This window comes from Hipposideros armiger, unplaced genomic scaffold, assembly GCF_001890085.2.
Source record: "Hipposideros armiger isolate ML-2016 unplaced genomic scaffold, ASM189008v1 scaffold_10, whole genome shotgun sequence".
NCBI lineage: Eukaryota > Metazoa > Chordata > Mammalia > Chiroptera > Hipposideridae > Hipposideros > Hipposideros armiger.
In genome coordinates, this window is record NW_017731360.1 from 6,247,164 (window position 1) to 6,268,570 (window position 21,407).

General features: G+C 42.5%; 1 protein-coding gene across 1 annotated transcript in view; it reads right to left on the minus strand.

Annotated features, from left to right (window-relative positions):
- Positions 1 to 1,454: 1,454 nt before the first annotated feature.
- Positions 1,455 to 21,407, minus strand: part of ZBTB8B (zinc finger and BTB domain containing 8B) — a 23,982-nt gene continuing 4,029 nt past the window's right edge. The window contains exons 2-4 of the mRNA XM_019657232.1: positions 18,427 to 19,454; positions 9,833 to 10,011; positions 1,455 to 5,704 (exon numbers count right to left, since the gene is read on the minus strand). Of these exons, the coding sequence (XP_019512777.1) occupies positions 5,387 to 5,704; positions 9,833 to 10,011; positions 18,427 to 19,414 (1,485 nt within the window). The 5' untranslated portion in view covers positions 19,415 to 19,454 and the 3' untranslated portion in view covers positions 1,455 to 5,386. The remainder of the gene's footprint in view (positions 5,705 to 9,832; positions 10,012 to 18,426; positions 19,455 to 21,407) is intronic.

Sequence of the window (21,407 nt, forward strand, 5' to 3'; positions counted from 1 at the left end):
CTCAATCCAGATGTAGCAGGGCTCCTTCACATCTGTCACAGCAACAATACCTTCGTTTATCTTATTACACTGGATCAAAATAACAGGAAGTTATTTGTTGTTGGTTTGTTTCTAATAAGAAAACCATAGCATCTGATGCATGTTTTCTAAAGACTGGGATATTCTAAAATGTTTATAGTTTTTACATACCTGAATGAAACAAGTAATTTAAACACTGTTAATGTCCAAAACCATCATGTTTGGAAAAGGCAGGAAATGTCAGAAACTGTTCAAATTGCTTATAAATTGTATCCCAAAGCTAGAAGTTTACTGGATGGGGAGGAGCACAATAACAAGAGCTGAGACAAGAAAGCCTTCACGGAGGTTCTGAGCCTCGGCTAGGTGCTCCACCGAGCACTCTCAGAGCATCCTGTCCTTGCTCCTACGGTCACACCCAAACTGTGGCTTAATTGCTAGTCTTCTTGATTACACACTGCAAGTTCCTTGAGGGCAGGGATTGTGCTTGTTCATCGATGTCTGCCTAGTGACTGACACATAATAAGGACTCAAAAAATAATTGTTGGATAACTATTGAATAAATAATCCGTTATCCTCACTTACTGATCTGCCAGGAAAAACAGAAGCAAGCAAGAAGAATACCACATGACAGCAATAAGGGCACCAGTACCAAGAGCCTAGGCTTTGGTGGTTGCCAGGTGGACATAGGTTCCCATCAGAGTGTGATTGATGGGATCCCCAGAAATATTCATTCAACATCCCTGTAGTAAGTCACACTATACTCACCCACTATGAGTAGCACCAAAGGATACATGACATTTTGATAGGACCATTTTGACTATTTATCTCACTCTTACATATACCTCTGCAAAATTTGCAGTGTATTCGCAAGCAGCTAAGCACAAAGAATGAACACTCAAGAGAGGAAAAGTTAGTTGGTGTTGGCTATATTTTAATACGAAATTCCTCTGGCTATATTTTATATTTAGGAAGTAGGTGGAGTATCTATTGTGCAATTGCTCAGCATACTGTTTGGTAAAGGATTAACAGAACCTTTTCCTTTTCTGTGTGAGAATTTGACCTGTGGTTAACTTTCTAGCTCTGTTCCCCTGACAACCTGCTGAGGGGTAGTATGTCAACTATGTTGCTAGGCAACATTGCATATGGTAGAAATGACCCTTAATTGGTAATCTGCATCGAGACTGGGAGAACTATAAATACCTGATAGGAAGCCACAGCTCTGGGCTTTCCTAAGTACAGTGACTCTTGGAACAGACATGTCACTTGCAGGACTCTGGAAGCCAAGTCTGTGGAGTTGCTCCCATGAGACAAGAGGCTTTTGTTTGTTTGTTTGGTTGGTTGGTTTTGTTTTTTGTTTTTTTTTTTTATTTTAGCTGAGCCATCCTGCCACCTGTTGGCAGCTCAGCAGCAGCTCAGCTTGGGCCAGGAATCAAACCGGCGACCCTGTTGCTCAGAGCTTGCACTCTTAAGCTCTTAACCAACTGAGCCACTTGGCTGGCCCGACAAGAGGCTTTTAAGACAGGATAGCTCTCACACTTGCCTGATGTGGGTCTGTCTCCTTGTCCAAGAATCCAATGATGGATATAAAAATTGGTCTCCAAGACCACAGTTGTCAATGAAGAATTGGCAGTAGTAAAATTATCTACCTGGAGGGTCAGAACAGATGCTAAATGTCCTCCTTAAGTTATAAAGGTTCCATATCATTTGATGTGAGTTAGTGTCACCTTTTCAAACTAGGACATGTTAGAAACCAACCAAACTATTCCTGCCAAACAAAAACTTGTTTATATATACAGAAGTATTAGTGGATGAAAATAATTCAGATTTTCAGCACTATAATGAAAGATTTGAGGAACACAGTAATAATTGATCTTCTGGAAGTACTAAACAAAAATCAATGAAAACATTGCTCATCATAAGCAACTGAATAAAGTGCTCCCTTTTTTGGGGTTAGAAAATAGTGTGACCACGTGAAAGCACAGGGCAAGCTATGAGAGACCATTGACAACAGGAAGGACAGCAGTAATGCTCAAAGCAGAGTGTAATAGGAATTTCTCACCCACCCAACACTTTGTCCCTCCCTATCCCTTTACACTAGACCTCACAGAGATAATTCTATTGTCAATGCACAAGGGGCACACAAGAAAAACCTAGAAGTCCAAATGAAACAGTCTGAATTCAGTTGACCAAAGGCTACCTCATCCTTCCCCACTGCCTCAGAATCGGTACATGTAGCCCTGCTTATTGCCTTTCTTTCTGTGGGGTTTATCACATCAATCAACAACAACAACAATGACCAAAAACCATCACAGTATTCCGAACCACCAAAATACTCAATTCTACAACATTCTGCAGACCACTTTCTTCAGGAATCGTTGGTTGGTCACTTTCTTCAGGAATATTGAAAGTCTAATGGCCACCAAAATATTTACATCAGAAAGGCATCTTTCCGCCAGAGGGCCAGAAGTCACAATGCTCTATGCCATTTCTTAATTTATTACAATTACAGGCCTTATTTACATTCCTCCCTCACCCTTGCTGTGAAAGCCTGTCCCTTTCCCCAAAGAGAAACAACTTCCCAAGGGTGCCATTTTAAAGTTCCATTCAAAGTAAGAATCTTGTTCCCATTCATGCAATATATCTAAGATAAAAGTATCTCTTTGTGAACTTGGACTGAATGTGCCAGAAAGATGTTAGACTATAATCTAAATCACTAACGGTCTGTGTTGGACCCAACTTTAAATTTACTTATTATAAAAATATCACCAACTCCACAAATTAAGCCTCAAAGACACCGTGCAAATTATAAATACTGGCCACCAAATGTGAACATAAATTTAAAACAGGGCAGTTATGACCTGATAGTCCAGACAAAGATCTCCTTTAAAAGTGATAGAATTCAACGATCTAGTTATTGCAAATGCCAACACACAAACTCCAAACAGCCAACCAGGAATGCAACCATCTGAGACATTATGCAAAAAAGAGAATCATTTAAATAAATATTAAGCTTCCTGTTCCATTTACCTCCCAATGATTCTCCTACTTCAAAATTTAATAAAATGATCAAAGCCTAGTAGTGGTTCTAAGGGTATGAATCAGAGTCAGAATTTCTAAGTTTCCATATCACAAACCTAATCACATTTTGGGCAAGTTGTGAATAATTTGGCTTCTGCTCCCCATCTTACTAATCTACTATTGTATAAAACTTGTGAGAGCATAAGAGCCTATTAAATATTAAGAAGATAAAAGGTAACCTAAATAACTGAAATTCAGTTCACTCATTAAAGGTCAATTTTAAGATCTTACTTTTTAGCAGGGTTGCTCAACCTTGAACTCTTAACATTATGGAGTAGATAATTCTTTGTTTGTAAGAGGCCATCCTATGAATCATAGGATGTTTAGCAGCATCCCTTGCCTCTACCCACCAGATGCTAGCAGCACCCTGCCCCAAGCTCTAGCAATTGAGAATGTCCCCAGACATTGCCAAATCTCTCCTGGGGAGCAAAATCACCCCCAATTGAGAATCACTGTCTTACAATGAAGTCTCTAGTGTAAAACTTTTTTATATTGCACTCAGTGTTATGAATACGTCATGGGGTCCCTGAAGAGGATCCTTGCTCTACTAGAGAAAGTAGGCAGAGAAGTTAAACTTTGAGGTAGAAAAATTATATTAAAACATCAAAAATACTTTCAACAGAGGAAACAAAAATATCAAACATAAGTCTTTGCTAAGTATATCTTCTACACGTCCATTTAGGATTCCCTTTTGCTAAGATCCCTCTGTTAAAACAACAGCTAATATTTCATTTCAGGTTAAGAAAAGTGTTTCTGGTCTTTGATAATTTTCAATTTGTAACTCTTGATCTAGAACAGTAATTTTCAAACTGCCTGTGGTAAAAGACCACTTTTTACATTTCCAATCTACAGCAGACCAATATGTGGTCCTACTGTGTGGATTGGTATCAAACAATTCATAGACCAGCCCCTGTCTGTGGGCCACAGTTTGAGTAGTACTAGCTAGAGTTCAACTTTATTGAGAAGTACAGTTTAAACACGTTTGAACTCTTCAATGACTAACATTTACAAGACAATTTATGATGCTTTTGATGATCTTTTTTGTTCAAGAGGCAGAAAGAAAAGTGATTTGACTACCTTTTGAAACATAACTATACTAAAATTAAAGGAAGAAAAAGGGATTTCTTTTAAAATCCATTTTGGATACCTTAACATAGGACAAAATTATGCAAGTATCTTAAATGTTATTAATCCCTAATATTTCCTGCTTGTTAGCCCTTTAAAGAAGTATAGCTTTTTGTTAGAAATAATTGTGTGCCTGCAAAGTGGATGAAAGCAGACTGGTTTTAAAAACCTGTTCTTCTACTAACCTCTTCCCTTCTAGAGGATCTTTCAAAAGCTAAACAATTTAGAAATATAACTTGTTTATATAGGCTTACTCTTTCCCTCCAATTAAAGTTGTATTCATAAACTAAGTAAAAGAATGTCAGTGGTAGCTCCATTTCCAGGTTACACAGCTGTGGTCTTTGGACATGGCTTGAAAAAGCAGGGGAGCCTTTTAAATTTTTCCCAAATGACTTGTTTGATGATCACAAAACAGGTTATTTGTGTATATAGAATCGTGAAACACCAAACCGATCTGGGAAAACCACCCAGACCTGGGCTCCTGGGCTCCCTTTCCAGGGCTAACTTAAAGTTTAATTCAACTGGGCAAGTCAGAGCACCATAAAGAAGTTTTTAGCTTATTTCCATGCTTGTCTAACATAAATACCCACAGCTTTTAAAATTGCAGCCTTAGAGTCAGAAAGTACCTTTTACAATCATGTAGCCAGACAGCCCTGCCTGCCTTCTATCAATAAAGCTTTCTCTTAAATACTTCAGCAGAAAATTCAAAAATGGAATTCATGAGGAGAGGCTTGGCAGAGGTAAGATTGATCTCAACTTAATACATTCTTGCCTACCTTTTCAGAGACAGGGAGATGACAACAAAGGAATGCAGAAAATTGAGACAATATGAAAACAAGCATGGGGGTTTTCTTATTTTTCTCCTAACCAGAGTTTGGATGCACAATAGGAAAAACAGGAAGCCTGAGGGCCAGACTTGATGCCCTCAGAATTAAGGATGGTCAGCGAAGCCCTCAGAAACCAAAGGCACCACACTGAAAAAGTCATAGTCCTTCGAATCACAACATTCAACCTCTGCCATGCAGTCCAACAAAAATGTAAATAAATACATTAACAGTGAAAAAAATGTTCCTCTCAGAGTTCCACAAAAATTGGACAAAAGGTGGCTTTCAACCACAGAATGAGCAATAACAAATTCTAAACCCTCTTCCCCACTAATTTACTGCTACGTGAGTGTCCCTTGATCTGTTCGGTTGGAACGAATTTGTGGTCTGTCGTCAGAATCATCTCCAGCGGGGTCGTTTTCCTCACCAGACTCCACATAGATTGGCCAGTCATTGTCTGTGTCACTCTTCTCTTGGCTTTCGGACGAAGCCTCCACCAGGCTAAGGTTGATGGGCATCAAATCATCCTCGTCATCATGTGTGTCTGTAACACAGGTGCAGCTGTCACACAGCCCAAAGCGCCGCAGCCCCTGTGACAGGTGACTCGTGAAGGTTCTCCTGCAGCCCTTACAGATGATTGGGCGGTTGGATCTGTGGACCTAAAGCAGACACAGTAAATGGTACAGCAATGGGGTTGAGCCATGGCCCATATGATGTGGCCTATGGCTAACCCTCCAACCTCATTTCTCATCATTCTTCCTCCTGTTCCATCTGCCACAGTCTTGACCTCACCAAGGTCCTTCCGACCCAGGGCCATTGGACATAGGTGGAACGTGCCCTCCTCCCCAGTGCCAAACCCTCCCTTTTGCCTTTCAAGGAAGTCTTCTCTGATGCTCCAGGGCAGGTTAGGTCCCCTACCTATATATTCTCACTTATACTTCTTCCTTTTTTGTACAGTAGTCCTCCCTTATTCACAGGGGATATGTTCCAAGACCCCCAGGGGATGCCTGAAACCATGGATAGTGCCAAACCCTATATGTACTATGTTTTTTCCTGTACATACCTACCTTTTCACTTAAAGGAAGCACTTTATGGTTCTCTTTGGCATATCTAAGTCTCCAGCATTACTACTCTTGCATTCTGGGGCCATTAAGTAACATAAGGGTTACATGAACACAAGCACTGTGATACCACAACAGTCAATCTGATAACCAAGGTGGCTACTAAGTGAGTAATCAGCTGGGGGCATATACAGCGTGGATACACTGGACAAAGGGAGGATTCACATCCTGAGTGAGGTGGAGCAGGACGGCGCAAAATTTTACCCTGCTACTCAGAATGGCACGCAATTTAAAACTTACAAATTGTTTATTTATGGAATTTTCCAGTTAATATTTTTGGGCCACAGCTGACCATGGGTAACTGAAACCACAGAAAGTGAAACTGCAGGTAGGGGAATCTACTGTATTTCTAACAAATTATTGGTAAAATTCACTAAATTGTAAGTTCCAAGAAAGCAGGCTCTGTCCTCACTCACGTCCTCTGTCGTCTGTCACATTTATTACCATATTCCTAGTACCTGGCATAGAAAGGGCACTTAGTGAACTGGTTAGGATTTTAGACACAGCTTCTCATGTGCCTTGGATTGTTCAGTTATTAAGAAGGCAGATTTGCTAGGTAGGGTTCCCCAAACATGCCAGCAGATGCTTTGCCCTTGACTTTTTCATTGACAAATACATTCCTTACTTAATGAGAAGAGCTTTCTATTCCAGAAAAGAGAACCTGGTCTTCTACCTCATGCAGCAACACCTGAGGGCAGCGGCCCCAGGAGTCCCCCCTGTATAAGGAACTACCTTTCAAATGTATGCACTCTCCAGGAACTCCATCCAAAAGGGGCCTGTGAATCAATCAGAACGTCTCTTTTAGAGAGCTCTGGAGGCAGGATATACACAGGAAGCAGAGACAGAGGGAGGCTAATGCAGAAGAGCCAACATGATACCCAGGTTGCTGGAGCTGCATTACATCCTGACCAATGTCCCTGCTTCCCATGAGTTTTCCTGGGCTTCCCACACTAACCCTCCAACACCTGAGCCAACCTGAGTGTGTATCTGACCCTTACAACCTGAAGGGGCCTTTGAATACCACCTCTTTGGGTTGCAATGGACTGGACCATGTATAATGTGGGAAAATAGAGAAAATGAGGATTCCAACCAATGAAACATCTTAGAGACACCCAGGGACTTACTGCTGCCAAGATAGACTACAGACATAAATTGAAATTAAAAAAAAAAAAAAAGAGAGAGACAAAAACAAGGCCTTGGGATCAGGCCATTCTCAGATCAGTGTGCTGGGGCCAGCACTGAGAGTAAAGGCAGTCAGTAATCTTGACTGATCTTAAATCTGGATTTCTTCAAAACCGTAATTCACATACCATAAAACCCTTTTAAAGTGTACAATTCAGTGGCTTTTAGTATATTCACAAGATCACCATCATCTAATTCCTGAACATTTTTATCACCCCATAAAGAAACCCTGTGCCCATTAACAGTTATCCCTCTTCCATTCCCACATCCCCATATCCCCTGGTAACCCTCAATCTATTCTCTATCTCCATGGTCCTGCCCATTTTGTACATTACATATAAATGAAATCATACAATACGTGGTCCTTTGCGACTGGTTTCTTTCACTTAGCATAATGTTTTCAGGGTTCATTCATGTCATAGTGCATATCAGAACTTCATTCCATTTTATGGCTCAGTAACATTCCATGGTAAGGATACACCTTTTGTTTGTTTATTCACCAGTTGATGGACATTTGGGCTATTTCCACTTTTTTACTATTATGAATAATGTTGCTATGAACATTTGTGTGAGGGTTTTTGTGAAAATGTGTTTTCAGTTCTCATGGGTATATACCTAGAAGCAGAATTATTGGGTCTTATAGTAACTTTATGCTTAACTTTTTCAACAACTGCCGAACTATTTTCCATAGTGGATGCACCATTTTACATTCCCACCAGCAGTGTAGGAGGGTTCCAATTTCTCCACATCCTTGCCAGCACTTCTCTATCATCAGTTTTTTTATGATAGCCATCTTAGTGGGTGTGAAGTGGCATGTCATTGTGGCTTTGATTTGTACTTCCTTAATGACCAATGATGTTGAGCATCTTTTCATGTGCGTACTGTCCACTATATCTTCTTTGGAGAAATGTCTATTCGGATCCACTGTTGGAGTTGTCTTTTTAGTGTTGACTCGTAAGAGTTCTTTATATATTCTGGATAGTAGACCTTTATTAGATAAATGATTTACAGATATTTTCTCCATTCTCTGGATTGTCTTTTCACATTCTTGATAGCAACCTTTGAAGTCCAAAAGATTTTTATGTTGGATTTTCCAAAGACTGATTGCCTTGCTCAAAGATGATCTTAAATGCAATGCCCTTCTAAATGACTTGAGTGTTTTTAGCTGGTGGGAATCACCCGCTCACATGGGAGGCAGAATCCTAGAGAGCAGACAGTGGAAGGGGAGGTCCCCTTGATCTGGGGCCCTCTTTGCTGCATACAGATAGCCCTATAAATGGCAGTACAGGCATACTTCAAAGATATTGTGGGTTCAGTTACAGACCACTGCAATAAAGCGAATATCACAATAAAGTGAGTCACACAAATTCCCTGGTTTCCTAGTGCACAGAAAAGTTATGTTTACAATATACTATAGTCAATTAAGTGTGCAATAGCATTATGTCTAAAAAAATAATATTCATACTTTAATTTAAAAATACTTTATTTCTAAAAAATCCTAACCATCATCTGATCAAAGATCACTGATCACCCTAACAATAAGGACAAAGCTTGAAATATTGCAAGAATGACCAAATGTGACACAGAGACAAAAAGTGAGCAACTGTTCTTGGAAAAATGGTGCCAACAGACATACTGAACCCAAGGTTGCTACAAAACTTCAATTTGTGAAAAACAATGTATTTGCAAAGAGCAGTAAAACAAAGTACAATAAAACAGGTATTCCTATATAGTTCTCCCCAACCCGGAAGTGCTGGGGTTAGGTGCGGAATTGAGGATGCAGCTGACCCCTGACATCACACCGGTGGAACAGCCCCACTGTCCAAGCCCCAGTGTTCTCTGCCTTATGACAACCAACCCTGACCAGGATCTAACCATTCTTGACTAGTCCCTAAGAAAATCAGTCTGTTACCATGAAAGTTTTAACCTTCTCTAAGTGCCACGAGCCCAGCTTCAATTTCGTATAGTAAGTCCCCGACTTACGAACGAGTTCCCTTCCGGAGAGCGTTGGTAAGTCGGATTCGTTCATAAGTCCAACAAAGTGAGCCTTATACACCTTTGACACAAATATACAATGTAAAGCATAAAAAAACTAAACACACACACAAAAATACTGTAAATAAGCATTTTTACTTTTACAGTTACCTTAAAATGGTGGTACAGTACAGTACAACAACTGGCATATAGGGGATTGCATGGAGTGAACTGACAAGAGCAGACATGTGAGCTAGTTCCGCGATTTGTTCACATCTACAATGTTCGTAATGCGAGCTCTGTCTGTATCTGTGAAAGTTCGCAACTTGAATGTTCGTAAGTTGGGGAGTTACTGTAGTAGAAACATATGTTTTAAATTATCTGCAAATACCCCAGTGGACAGAGAAGTGAAAGACAGGCTGGCTTTACCCTTATGTTTGACAAACGTCATGAGCCACCCCCCACTCCCCACCTCACCCCCACCCACAAGAGAATTGCCAGGTCACTTACACTCAGGGCGTGGCTGCGCAGGTGCTCCTGCCGAGTGAACCTCTTGCCACAGGTCTCACAGGGGTAGGGGCGCTCACCCGTGTGCGAGCGGATGTGTCGCTTGAGGATGCCCTTCTGTTTGGCAGTGTAAGGGCAGAAAGGACACTTGTGGAGCTTGATGGGGACCACCAGTACATCACCTAGGGAACCAAATGAATTGGTTTAGCTATACTGGAAGCAGCAGCAACACCGGCCACCTTCCGGTGGATGGGATCCAGGGCTGAGGAATTCATGGATCAGACCTCTGGACCAGGATTCCGCTTTGACAGTAACTCCTAAGAATAGCTTCTAGGCATGTACAGAAGAGGTTTACTATAATGCAGACCCTAAACTGTTTGGAATTGATATTAACTCTATGTATCTGAAATCATCAAATATTCAGGAAATCACTTAAATCTTTTTCCAACTCTTTTGTTTGTTTACCTTGCTCACACCACCATTAAGGTGACAACATGATTAGCACCCACATGTATAGAAACTGTTCCTTTCAAGTTAAGTTACCTGAGTTACCCTTATTGCAGTATTCCAAGATATGTTCCTTCTATCCATGACCTTCAGGATTTTACAGACTTTGCTCATATCATATATCATATCATATCATATCATATCATATCATATCATTAGATGAGGGCACTAGTGACTCAAGCCTTCCAGGCACAGAAACCTGGGTTCAAGTCCTGGCTCTACCACTTACCAGCTATGTGACCTTGTACATCTCACTTAACTACTCTCTGCCTTAATTTGCTCATCTGTAAAATAGGGATGATCGTAGTTCCCATCTCATAGCATCATGGTAATAATGAAATGAATTAATACTGAAGGCAGAGCACCTGGCACATATTAAGTTCTCGCAAATGTCAGCCATTGTTGTCACCATCATCATGTCCTCGGTATTCCTTCACTGATTAAGCAGGGCAGGCTCTTTTGGTCTTTCTCAACACTGGAATAACCCCTTTTCTCTGGAGCCTTCTCAGGACACATAAGTGGGCTTTGTCTTTCCTGAGGTGCCGCCCAAAGTAGGACAAGCTTGAATCCCAAGTGAGAATCCAACATCGTGCTATGAAAGAGTGGAGATTATTCGCTTCGGTTTCTAGTTCCCATCCTGATAACGCCTAACATTTTGCATAATCTAGAGTGACTTCAAAACCTGTTTCCTAGAATAAAAGCAGCAGCTCATAGCTCATCACCACACACATATGTTGGATTGTTTTATTTCTCACTGATCACACTGATACTGAATGCCAGTTTCCTGGTCACTCCTCTGGCACTGCAGAATCTTCCTGTCATTTCTCTCCATCAGTCTGGCACTGTACTTTACCCTTCTTCTCAATTATTTACAAAAACATGAAGTAAAATGGGTCCAGCATTAGTCCTTGGAAAAAACCAACTGTTAGCTACTTTTCTCCATCAGAAAAGTATGAAGTATCACAACAATTTCCTTCTTCTCTCATGATCTGATTCCCCAATACAATAGTTCACTTGAATGTCAATTATGCACCAGGCACTGTGTCAAGATCTGTCTTTACCAAGATACCTATTTTCTTCCTCAAGTAGTTAAGTCTATGCAAATTGGTGCAGCCAATATAGAAAACAATATGGAGGTTCCTCAAAAAAATAAAAATACTGGGGGAGGGGGGTTGTCACTTTGAGGGGTAAAAGTATAACTACTGCACTGTGTTGTACACCTGAAACTAATAACAAAAAAAATAATAATAAATAAAAATAAGGGCTGGCCGAGTGGCTCAGTTGGTTAAGAGCTCGCTCAAGGGTTTGAGCTCTGAGCAACAGCGGTTCGAGTCCAGCCGAGCTGAGTTGCCTACTGAGCTGCCAACAGGTGGCAGGATGGCTCAGCTAAAATAAATTAATAAAAATAAATAAATAAAAATAAGAGCTGGCCCAGTGGCTCAGTGGGTTAAGAGCTCACTCGAGAGTGTGAGCTCTGAGCAACAGTGGTTCAATTCCCGGGCCAAGCTGAGCTGCTGCTGAGCTGCCAATGGGTGGCAGGATGGCTCAGAAAAAAAATAAAATAAAATAAAAATAAAAATAAATAAAAAATACAAATAGTCTACCATATGACACAGTAATTCCACTTCTGGATATTTATCTGAAGAAAATTAAAACATTAATTTGAAAAGATATATACACCCCTATGTTCTTTGCAGCATTATTTCAATAGCCAAGATAATGGAAGCAATCTGGGTGTCAACTGATAGATGAATGGATGAAGAAGATGTGGTATGTATATTACTCAGCAATAAAAAAGAATGAAATCTTGCTATTTGTGACAATACAGATGGACCTAGAGGGCATTATGCTAAGTGAAATAAGTCAGACAGAGAAAGACAAAGACCATATGGTTTCACTAATATGTGCAATCTAAAAAAATGAAACAAATAAACCAAACCAAACAAAAACACACTCATAGAAACAGAGATCAAACTGATGGTTACCAGAGGGGAGCGGGTAGGAGGATGGGTGAAAACAGGTGAAGGGGAATATAGTCAATAATATTGTGACAAATTATCATGGTTACAGATGATCACTAGACTTAGTGTGGTGATCACATTATAAGGTATATAAATGTCAAATCACTATATTATACACCTGAAACTAATATAATATTGTATACCAACTAAAAATTTTTTAAAAAGTCATATAGCATGAGTTACCTAGAATAGTCAAATTCATAGAGGCAGGAAGTACAATAGAGATTACCCGGGGCTGGGACAGAGGGAGAGGAGGGGGAATTAGTGTTTAATGGGTACAGAGTTTGTGTTTGAGGTGATGAAAGAGTTTTGGGTATAGATAATGATTATAGTGCACAACAACATGAGTGTATTTAATGCCACTAAATTTTATACTCATGAATGGTTAAAATGATAAATATTATGCTATGATGTTTTACCACATTAAAAATATAATGAAATTTTAAAAAGAAAAAAAGAAGTTAAGTCTAGCAGGAGAGAAAGACATGTAAACAAATTCATACAATATAATGTAACATGCAAAGTTCAAAGTAATGAAGAAATATAGACAAGAAGGAATGAAATCTCTCTAGGAGTTCAGAGAAGATTTCACAGGAGAGGTGATCTTCGAGCAAGGTTTTAAAGGATGAACTGGAGTTCACTGGAAGTTCAAGAAACAGTAAGATATCTCAGACAGGAACAATCCATGCTTAGGCATAGAGGTAAGTGAGAATATAGAATATAAAGTGGTGTGTGGGAGAATGAGGCTGAGGAAGGGGCAAGAACCAGGCTGTGAAGGTCATTCATTCATTTACTCAACAAATTTATACTGAACATCTACTATGTGTCAGGTTGTGTTCTGGGTTACAGCCATGAACTGAAAAGACAAAACTCCCTGCCCTTGTGACACTGATATGTTAAGGAACTTGGGCTTTATTCTGTGAACAGCTAGGATTTTAAGCAGGGGAGGTACACAGTCAGATTTGACTGTTAAAAGATCCCTCTGGGGACAATGCAGAGAAAGGATTTAAGCGAGGCAAGGTTAAAGGTAGGAAGTCCAGGTGGGCGGGGATAAGAGATGACATGAACTAAAGCCGTCTAGGTGGAGAGGAGCTACATCTGAGGAGAAAAGTAACAGTACTTACCCACATGGGAGAAGGGAAGGAAGGGAAGAGAAGATTCTAAATGACACAAATTCTGGGTTGGCTGACTTGGTAGATGACGGTGGAATAAACTGAGGCAGCAAACATAGGAGGAAAAGCAGGTATAGGAGGAATGAGGAGTTTAGATTGGATTTTACTATGTTTGAGGCAGGCCCAGAGCATCCACAGGAAAATATCTGGGTTAGATGGATAAATCTGGAGCTTAGGGAAAAAAAAGGGAAGAAAAGTCTTAAGATTCCTCAGCAGATTGGAGTGGTTGCTTTAACTGAGCCCTGCCTCTCCCCTGAGCACCCTACTTCCTTTAGCCCATAGCCCTGACACCCCTGGGTTGGAGGTGGGTAGGGTCTCTCTTGTGCTTCATTGTAAACTCCAGACCACTGTCCCTCCTTAGGGTTCCATCCTCAAACACCCTAAGATCTTTTGAAGCTCATACGATCAGATGATACCGCTGCTACCGCCTTGTTACAGCCATCCAGGACCCTGTAGGTCATCTCCTCATTCCTTGGAGATTTGATCACAACTCCTGGCATAATTCATGTGAATACCAAAAACGACCCTTCCAACACCCTGACCTCTCTGTTCCTTGACCTCCTTTCCTCCAAAGACCTTGTCCTCCATCCCCGCCTCAGCCACCCAATCCTAGACCAAGAGCTCTCAACTCTGCTACGTATTAGAATCACCTGGGAAACTTAAAAATACCATTCCAAATTTCCATTCCAAGCACCATATTTTTAAAGCACCTTTCCCATTCTAATGTAGAGTCAGGGATGAGAATCATGGCCCCATACTTAGATATTGCCACTAACTGTATTTGCTCCATAACCTACATTTCAAATACCTTACTTCCCAATCACCATATCATATCTTTTTAGCTCTCCCCCTAGGTGTCCTTTCTCTGCTGGGACCTCCAAGCTATGGACTCTGCTGTCATTTTACTGCCCTTCACCTCCTCGAGTCCTCACTCCTCTTCTTCGCCAGTTTAGTGTCTATAGTCCATCAATGAACTCACTCCTTCACATACACCTTCAATTGCCTTGGTCTTCTCTCTCCCTCTATCTGTAGTCACCTGGTTAAACCTCAACTCTGGTTAAATACAACTCTCTGCCTATTGCATACCTGAAACAAGGCAGGTTAACATCACTGCAGAAAAATACACAACTGTGTGTTGTGGTCTCACTTTAACTCCATCTAACCATCACCATCTAACCATTAATATCAGAAGAGCTCTTGGAGGTTGACTGGTTAGCTCAGTTGGTTAGAGCATGGTGCTGATAACACCAAGACTATCGGTTCAATCCCCACATGGACCACTGTGAGCTGCACCCTCCCTAAAAGAGTCAACTATGCCATTGTAGCATGAAAGCAATATTTCCCTGGTTCATACTCTCTCCCACTCCTCAATGACTCTTTTACACCTTCCCCCTGCTCTTAGCTCCACCCTCCTACCCCTTCTCACTTTCAGCCTCTGTTCTGGCTTATTTATTTATTTATTTATTTATTTATTAAGATTTTATTGGAGAATTGGGGAAGGCGAACAGTGTTGGGGAATTGGGGAAGGGGAACAGCCAAGTTGTTATCCTTCAATCTTAGTTGTGGAGGCGCAGCTAGTTCAGCTCCAAGTCCAGTCACCATCCGGCTGCCCACGGGGCAGCTCATGGCCACTCAGCTCAAGGTGCTGTGTTCAATCTTAGTTGCGGTGGGCGTAGCCCACCATCCCATGCAGGAGTCGAACCGGAAACCTTGTTGTTAGGAGCACGTGCTCTCACCAGCTGAGCCTGGTAACCACCTGTTGGCAGCTCAGTGGCAGCTCAGCTGGGGCGCAGCTCACTGGCCCATGTGGGAATCAAACCGGTGACCCTGTTGCTCACAGCTTGCGCTCTTAACCACCTGAGCCACTCAGCCGGCCCTGTGCTTGCTTAATTGAGGAGGAGGAGCAACAGAAGAAAACCTCTCCATGCTCCCAGCCACCTCCCATATGAACACATTACTGCTTTCATTCCTATTACTATGAATGAATTATCCTTCCTCCCATCCAAAGCCAGACCATCCCCTCCACTTGTACACAGGATCCCCTCCCTCTATCAGTTGTCCCTCCTTTTTACGTCATCAGTTATCCTCCTCTCTCCTGTATCATTCCCATCAGTAAATAAACATGCTTTTAGATCCTCCACCTTAATAAAAGCCCTGACCTCATAAACCCCTGCAGCTACCGATACATTTCTTTGTTCCCTTCACAGTAAAACTCCCTGAAAGAAGCATCTCCACTCACTATCTTCACATCTATTTCTGCACTTCTCTTTTGAGCCTACTCTATATAGTCTTTTGCCCCACCACCTCAATCATACTGCTCTTGTCAAGCTCACCAATGACCTCTCTATTGCTACACCCAATGATTCAGTTCTCAATCTGCCGAGATGCAGTATAGGACATAGCTGAGTTTTCCTTTTTCTTGAAACTCTTTCTCTTCTTGGCATCTTTTTCTTGAAACTCTTTCTCTTCTTGGCCTCCATCACTCTTTCCTGATTCTCCTCCTACCTCACTGCCTGGCCCTTCTCTGTCTCCTTTACTGGTTTCTCCCAATTTACCTGACCTCTAAATGTTGGAGTTCCCCAGGGTTCAGTCCTTAGATATCTCACCTTTTCCTTCTAGATCTGTAAGTTCATGGGATAGATAGGTTTTAGATTCCAAGGGCCCATTAATGACTCCCAAATTTATATCTCAGCTCTGACTTCTCCCTGGAACTCCACACTTACAGATGCAATTGTTTACTGAACATCTCCACTTATCCAATAGGCATCACAAACATAACATGTTCAAATCAATAGCTCAAGCTAAAAACCTTAGGGTCATCCTTCACTCCTCTTTTTCTCATACCACTCATGCAAGCCATTAGCAAATCTGGTTGGCCCTACCTTTGAGAGACAATATAGTCCTAATCCAACCATAGCTCACCTCTCTACTGCTACCACACTGATTCAAGGAGCATATATCTCACCTGGGTTATTGCAGTAACCTCCTAAGCGATCCTCCTGCCTCCACCCTTGCTCCCCTAGAGTCTATGCTCCCTGTAGTCTATAGGAGGAAAGCATGGGTGGAAGCAAGAGGACCACTTAGCAGGTTACTGCACACGGTACCCAAAGGGATCCTTTTAATATTGGGTTGTCGGAAAAGTCATGATGCATATTTGCAACAAAAAACAGAAAAAATACGTCATGACTTTTCCGACAACCCAATATATAGCATTTGAAGCCACTCTTGGCGGAGGCCCCCTAGTGGCTTCCCTTCTCAGAGTAATATCCAATGGCCTTCAAGGCCCTACCTGGTCTCCCCTCACCCAAACTCTCTGACTTCATCCCCCAACACTCTCTGCCTTGCTCACTCTACTCCAGCCACACCAGCATCATTCCTGTTCCATTGGTTCACTTACCAAATGTGATCCTGTACCTGGGCCTTCGTACCCTGCTCTTCCCTCTGCCTGGAATGTTCTCCCTGATATCTGGACAGTTTGTTCTCTTGCTGCCTTGAGGTTTCTTCTCAAAGGCAACCTGTTAGAAAGGGCTTCTTTGTCAACAGTAAATGAAATAGCATATCCTTCATTTTCTATCAGCCTTTCTCCTGCTTTAGTTCTTAGTATGTATTTACTTGTTTAGTGTCTGTCTCCCTACACTAGAATGTCAGCTCCATGAGGACAAGGACAGTCTTTTGTTCACTATGATTAACAGTGCCTGGTATGTAGTAAGTGCTCAATAAACATCTACTGAATGAATGAATGAACAAGAACAGTAAGTTCCGTCATTGGCTTGCTTCTTCAACAACTTATTCCTCTGCCAAACTCACGGGGCATGATGAAGGTCTACCGAATGTGAAGGTGATCGCAGTCTGTGAAATGCTATTATACACAAGGAAATGAGATTTCAACAAGTTCCCACAGTGTGGTCACTGAAAACTGCCACTACCTTCTAAATGCGGTTAAGCCAGTGTCTCTGAGGACCCGCAAGCATTTTCAAGTTTTTCAAGCCTAATTTTAATCAGACATATACAGAGTATTTGCTTTAAAAAAAAAAAAAAGAAAGAATTAAAATATCTAAAGACAGCCATTGTAATGAATAAAAGCAGCTGATCTCCCTTATTTAAAATACTTTCATTGTTCAGTATTGAAGGGTGTATAAGAATTTAGATTCATTAATTTCTTGGCTTGAGGTTCTGGAAGCTATAGGGTATTTTCATCAGAAAGGTGACCACCAAGTCTCTGTCTCCTACAAGACACTTTTTAACACAATTATCTTACCTGTTAAAAAGAGTTAACTCATCTCTCAGAATTATTCTGGGACACAACCAAGTTCCTTAAAACACAAAAGCCTACCAAAGGATATAAGAAATTTACTCACATGAAGCTAAATGCCAACTCTAAAATATTCTCAAGTAGATCACACCATTGACCATGACATCGCACCATTGACCATGACATGTTCATTGAGCGTCTATTATGTACCAGGCACCATGGTTGACACAAAGAATAGATTTCCTACCTGTCTAGAACATGTTACCATACGTGAGAAAAAATTCTGAAAAACCTTCTCATTTGGTCCTCAACCCTGTAAGACAGGCAAGGCAGGGATGATTATCTCCTGAACTCAACAGGTTCAATGAGATTTAATGATTTAACCAAAGTCCCATTGCTGGTTAGTGGAAGACAGTAGGTTCTTTCCATATCTTCAAACTGCCCTCAACATGGTTATACTCTAGTTGTAGAGGTAAAATACTACCATACACTAAGAGTCAATGCCCTGATCAATTAATAATACCTATTGGTTGTGGTGCTGGTGGTGATAGTGATGATGGTGGTAATGATGATGATGGGAGACTCCACGGCACAGATGTGGGTGCTAAATGACCGGCAGAGAGGATGAATGCTAATGGAGCTCACCTGAGTCCTCTCCATACCAGTCAGTCTGGACATCCATCATGGAACTCATAGCTCCTCCTGCACCATCTGGTCTTCCCTCCAAACTCCGAGAAAAGTGATGGTCCGCATCATCCTTGCTCTGGACAGCACTGTTGCGCAAGAGGGCCTCCAGGAATTGCTTCACGTGGTAGTTACTGTAAGCCAGGTCCACTGCCTGGCCACTGGGCAAACCCTCCTCCATGTGGGCCAGGCTCAGTGGGGCAGCATACTGCTGCAGCTGCTCGCCAACCTCTACCTCAACTTCGTCAGCATCCAACTCCACCTTGGGCTCTATGTGTTTGGGCAGAGTAGAGAGGTCACTGTCAGCTAAGCCACTGCCCTGGCTGTCTTTCACCACCAGTTCCAAGGGGTGGCAGCCTCTGCAGTCACTGCAAGAGGACTCTCTTGGACAGTCCACGCTCTCTTCTCCCTTGGCTGCAGAGAACAAGCTCTTGGTATCACAGGAGGTCCCTTCCCTGCCTGAACTGGGGCTTCCACTGTCAACCTGATGAGCTGCTGCTGCAGCTGCCGCTGCTGCCGCCGCAGCCGCTGCCGCCATTGCTGCCGCCACAGCCGCCTCCTTCTCCATCTTTCGGCAGATATCAAGGGATGACCTGATGTATGTCTTGCAGAAGTTCACCACATCATTCATCTGTAGGTAGCTGGCAGCCGACATAACTTCAATCACGTTCTCTCCACACAAATCCAGTTTGCCAGAATAGAGGAAATCTAAGATGGTAGAGAAGGCGTCAGGGGTGACAATGTCTAAGGAGGCGGTGCTGTGCCGCCCGCTGTCCTGGATATAATGAATGAGCAGGGCTCGGAAGTAGCCGCTGTTGGCAAACAAAATGTTCCTGTGGGCCTTGAAGATCCGCCCTTCCACAATGATGCTGCAGTCACAGAAAAAGTCCCTCTTTCGCTGTTCATTCAACTCCCCCAAGAGCTTGGCATAATAGGATTGCACCTCCATTTCTCCACCAGCTGCTGCTGCTCTGGAGTAGCCTGTATCTCTGCCAAGATTTTTTTTAAGTTAATTCACAAATCCCAATCTTACAAATATGATGTTCGTTTTTAATTTTTTTTAATTCTTCTAAAAACACTATTTCAATAGTGTCTTTATGATATGAGCTGTTTTGAATCTAACAAATAATCAGAGGTCGTCCAACTGGGTTAATTTATAAACAAACCAAACAAAATTAGAGCTAACTGCATATGAGAACAGTATGTAGTGTTTTACATCGAGTCTTTCAGTGAAGTTTTATAAAAACCCTAGGATAGGGCCGGCCGAGTGGCGCGATGGTTAAGAACTGGCTTGGGATGCCAGAGGGCCCCGGTTCGGATCCCACATATGAGGGCCAGTGACACTGCCCTCTACAGCTAAGATGCTGAACAACAGCTCAACCTGGAGCTGGGCTACCGTGAGTCGCCCGTTGGCATAGGCTGCAGCCCTTGTGGCAGTGGGTTGCCATGAGTTACCGTATGTAGCCAGCAGCCAGTGTGAGTGGCCAGCAGCCGCAATGAGCGGCCGTCCAGAAGCCGGCGACTGATCTGCCTCACTTGGGAAGAGCGCAATGGTGGTGCCAACTTGGGTCAGTGAAGCAACGTCCTCCACAACTAGACTGAAGAACAAAAGGACAGCAACTTGTCTGTTCCCCTTCCCCCAATTCCCCAGCGCTGTTCCCATCCCCCCAATTCCCCAATAAAAAAACAAAACAAAAAATCCCTAGGATAAAAGACCAATATTGTCCCCATTTGAGACTCAGAGAGGTTATAGATGACCCAGTTACATATAACAGAGACAGGACTCAAAACCAGGTCTGTTAACCTCCAGCATTCACGCTATTGTGCACTACATTCTACTTTCTTCAAGACTCAAAATATAGATAATACTAAGAATTATAGCTCAGTGTACAGTGTCCTGATATAGAGCCCAGAGACTGGCAAGTACAGTCTCAGCTCACACCTATTATCATCACTTTGTGGAAACTGGTGGATTCATGGGTTAGCCAGCACGTGTTCACCACTCTTTTGGTTTTACTGCCCTTTTTGGCTTTGGTAGAAGCACCCTCCCCCCATTCTTGACCAATGCGGTTTGCATCTAGTTGCATCCCCAGGCTCCACTCTCTCACCACAGTGATTGACTCAGAGATGGCCATGTGGCTTGGTCAGAGCCAATGAAAAGCAGTGAAATGTTTACGGGGGGGCGGGGGGGTCCAAAAAAGAGCACTCTCTGCTCTGTGGGCAGGTGAGATGTGAGGGATGCTGTCACCACACCACCGGGGGGAACCAGCCCTAACAAAGATGACAGAGAGCCCATCACAGACAGGAGCAACAGATGGAGCCTGGGGACCAGGGGACACCATCTGAGTCCCAACTCCTATTGTGCCAGAAGCCAATTAAGTCCCTTTTTGCTTTAGCTGGTCTGACTTGGGTTTTCTATCTCTTGCAACTGATAGACTCCTAATTGATGGACTCCATTACCCTTGGTTCACTCCTCTGTACTTCCATGTCCTGGCCCTTGTCTGTCTGTGCACTACAAGTCCTTTAAAGGCATGAGCCATGTCTTATTTCATTTGATATCCCCCATAGCACCTGATAAGAGTGCTTTGGAGAAGGTAGTTTTGTTAAATACAAAGGAATACTCTTTTCTTAACTGCTAAGTAGCAGGTATAAATCAAGTTAAAAATCCTTCTGCTAGGGTCGGCCGAGTGGCGTGTTGGTTAAGAGCTGGCTTGGGACGCTAGCTCTGAGCAGCAGGGCCCCAGTTCAGATACCACATGAGGGCCAGTGACACTGCCCTCTACAGCTAAGATGGTGAACAACAGCTCAACCTGGAGCTGGGCTGCCATGAGTCGCCGGCGACGGCGTCTGGCAGCCGGTGTGAGATGCTAAGAGCCACCGTGAGCGGCCGTCCAGAGGCCGGTGACCGATCTGCCTTACCCAGGAAGAGCGCAATGATAATA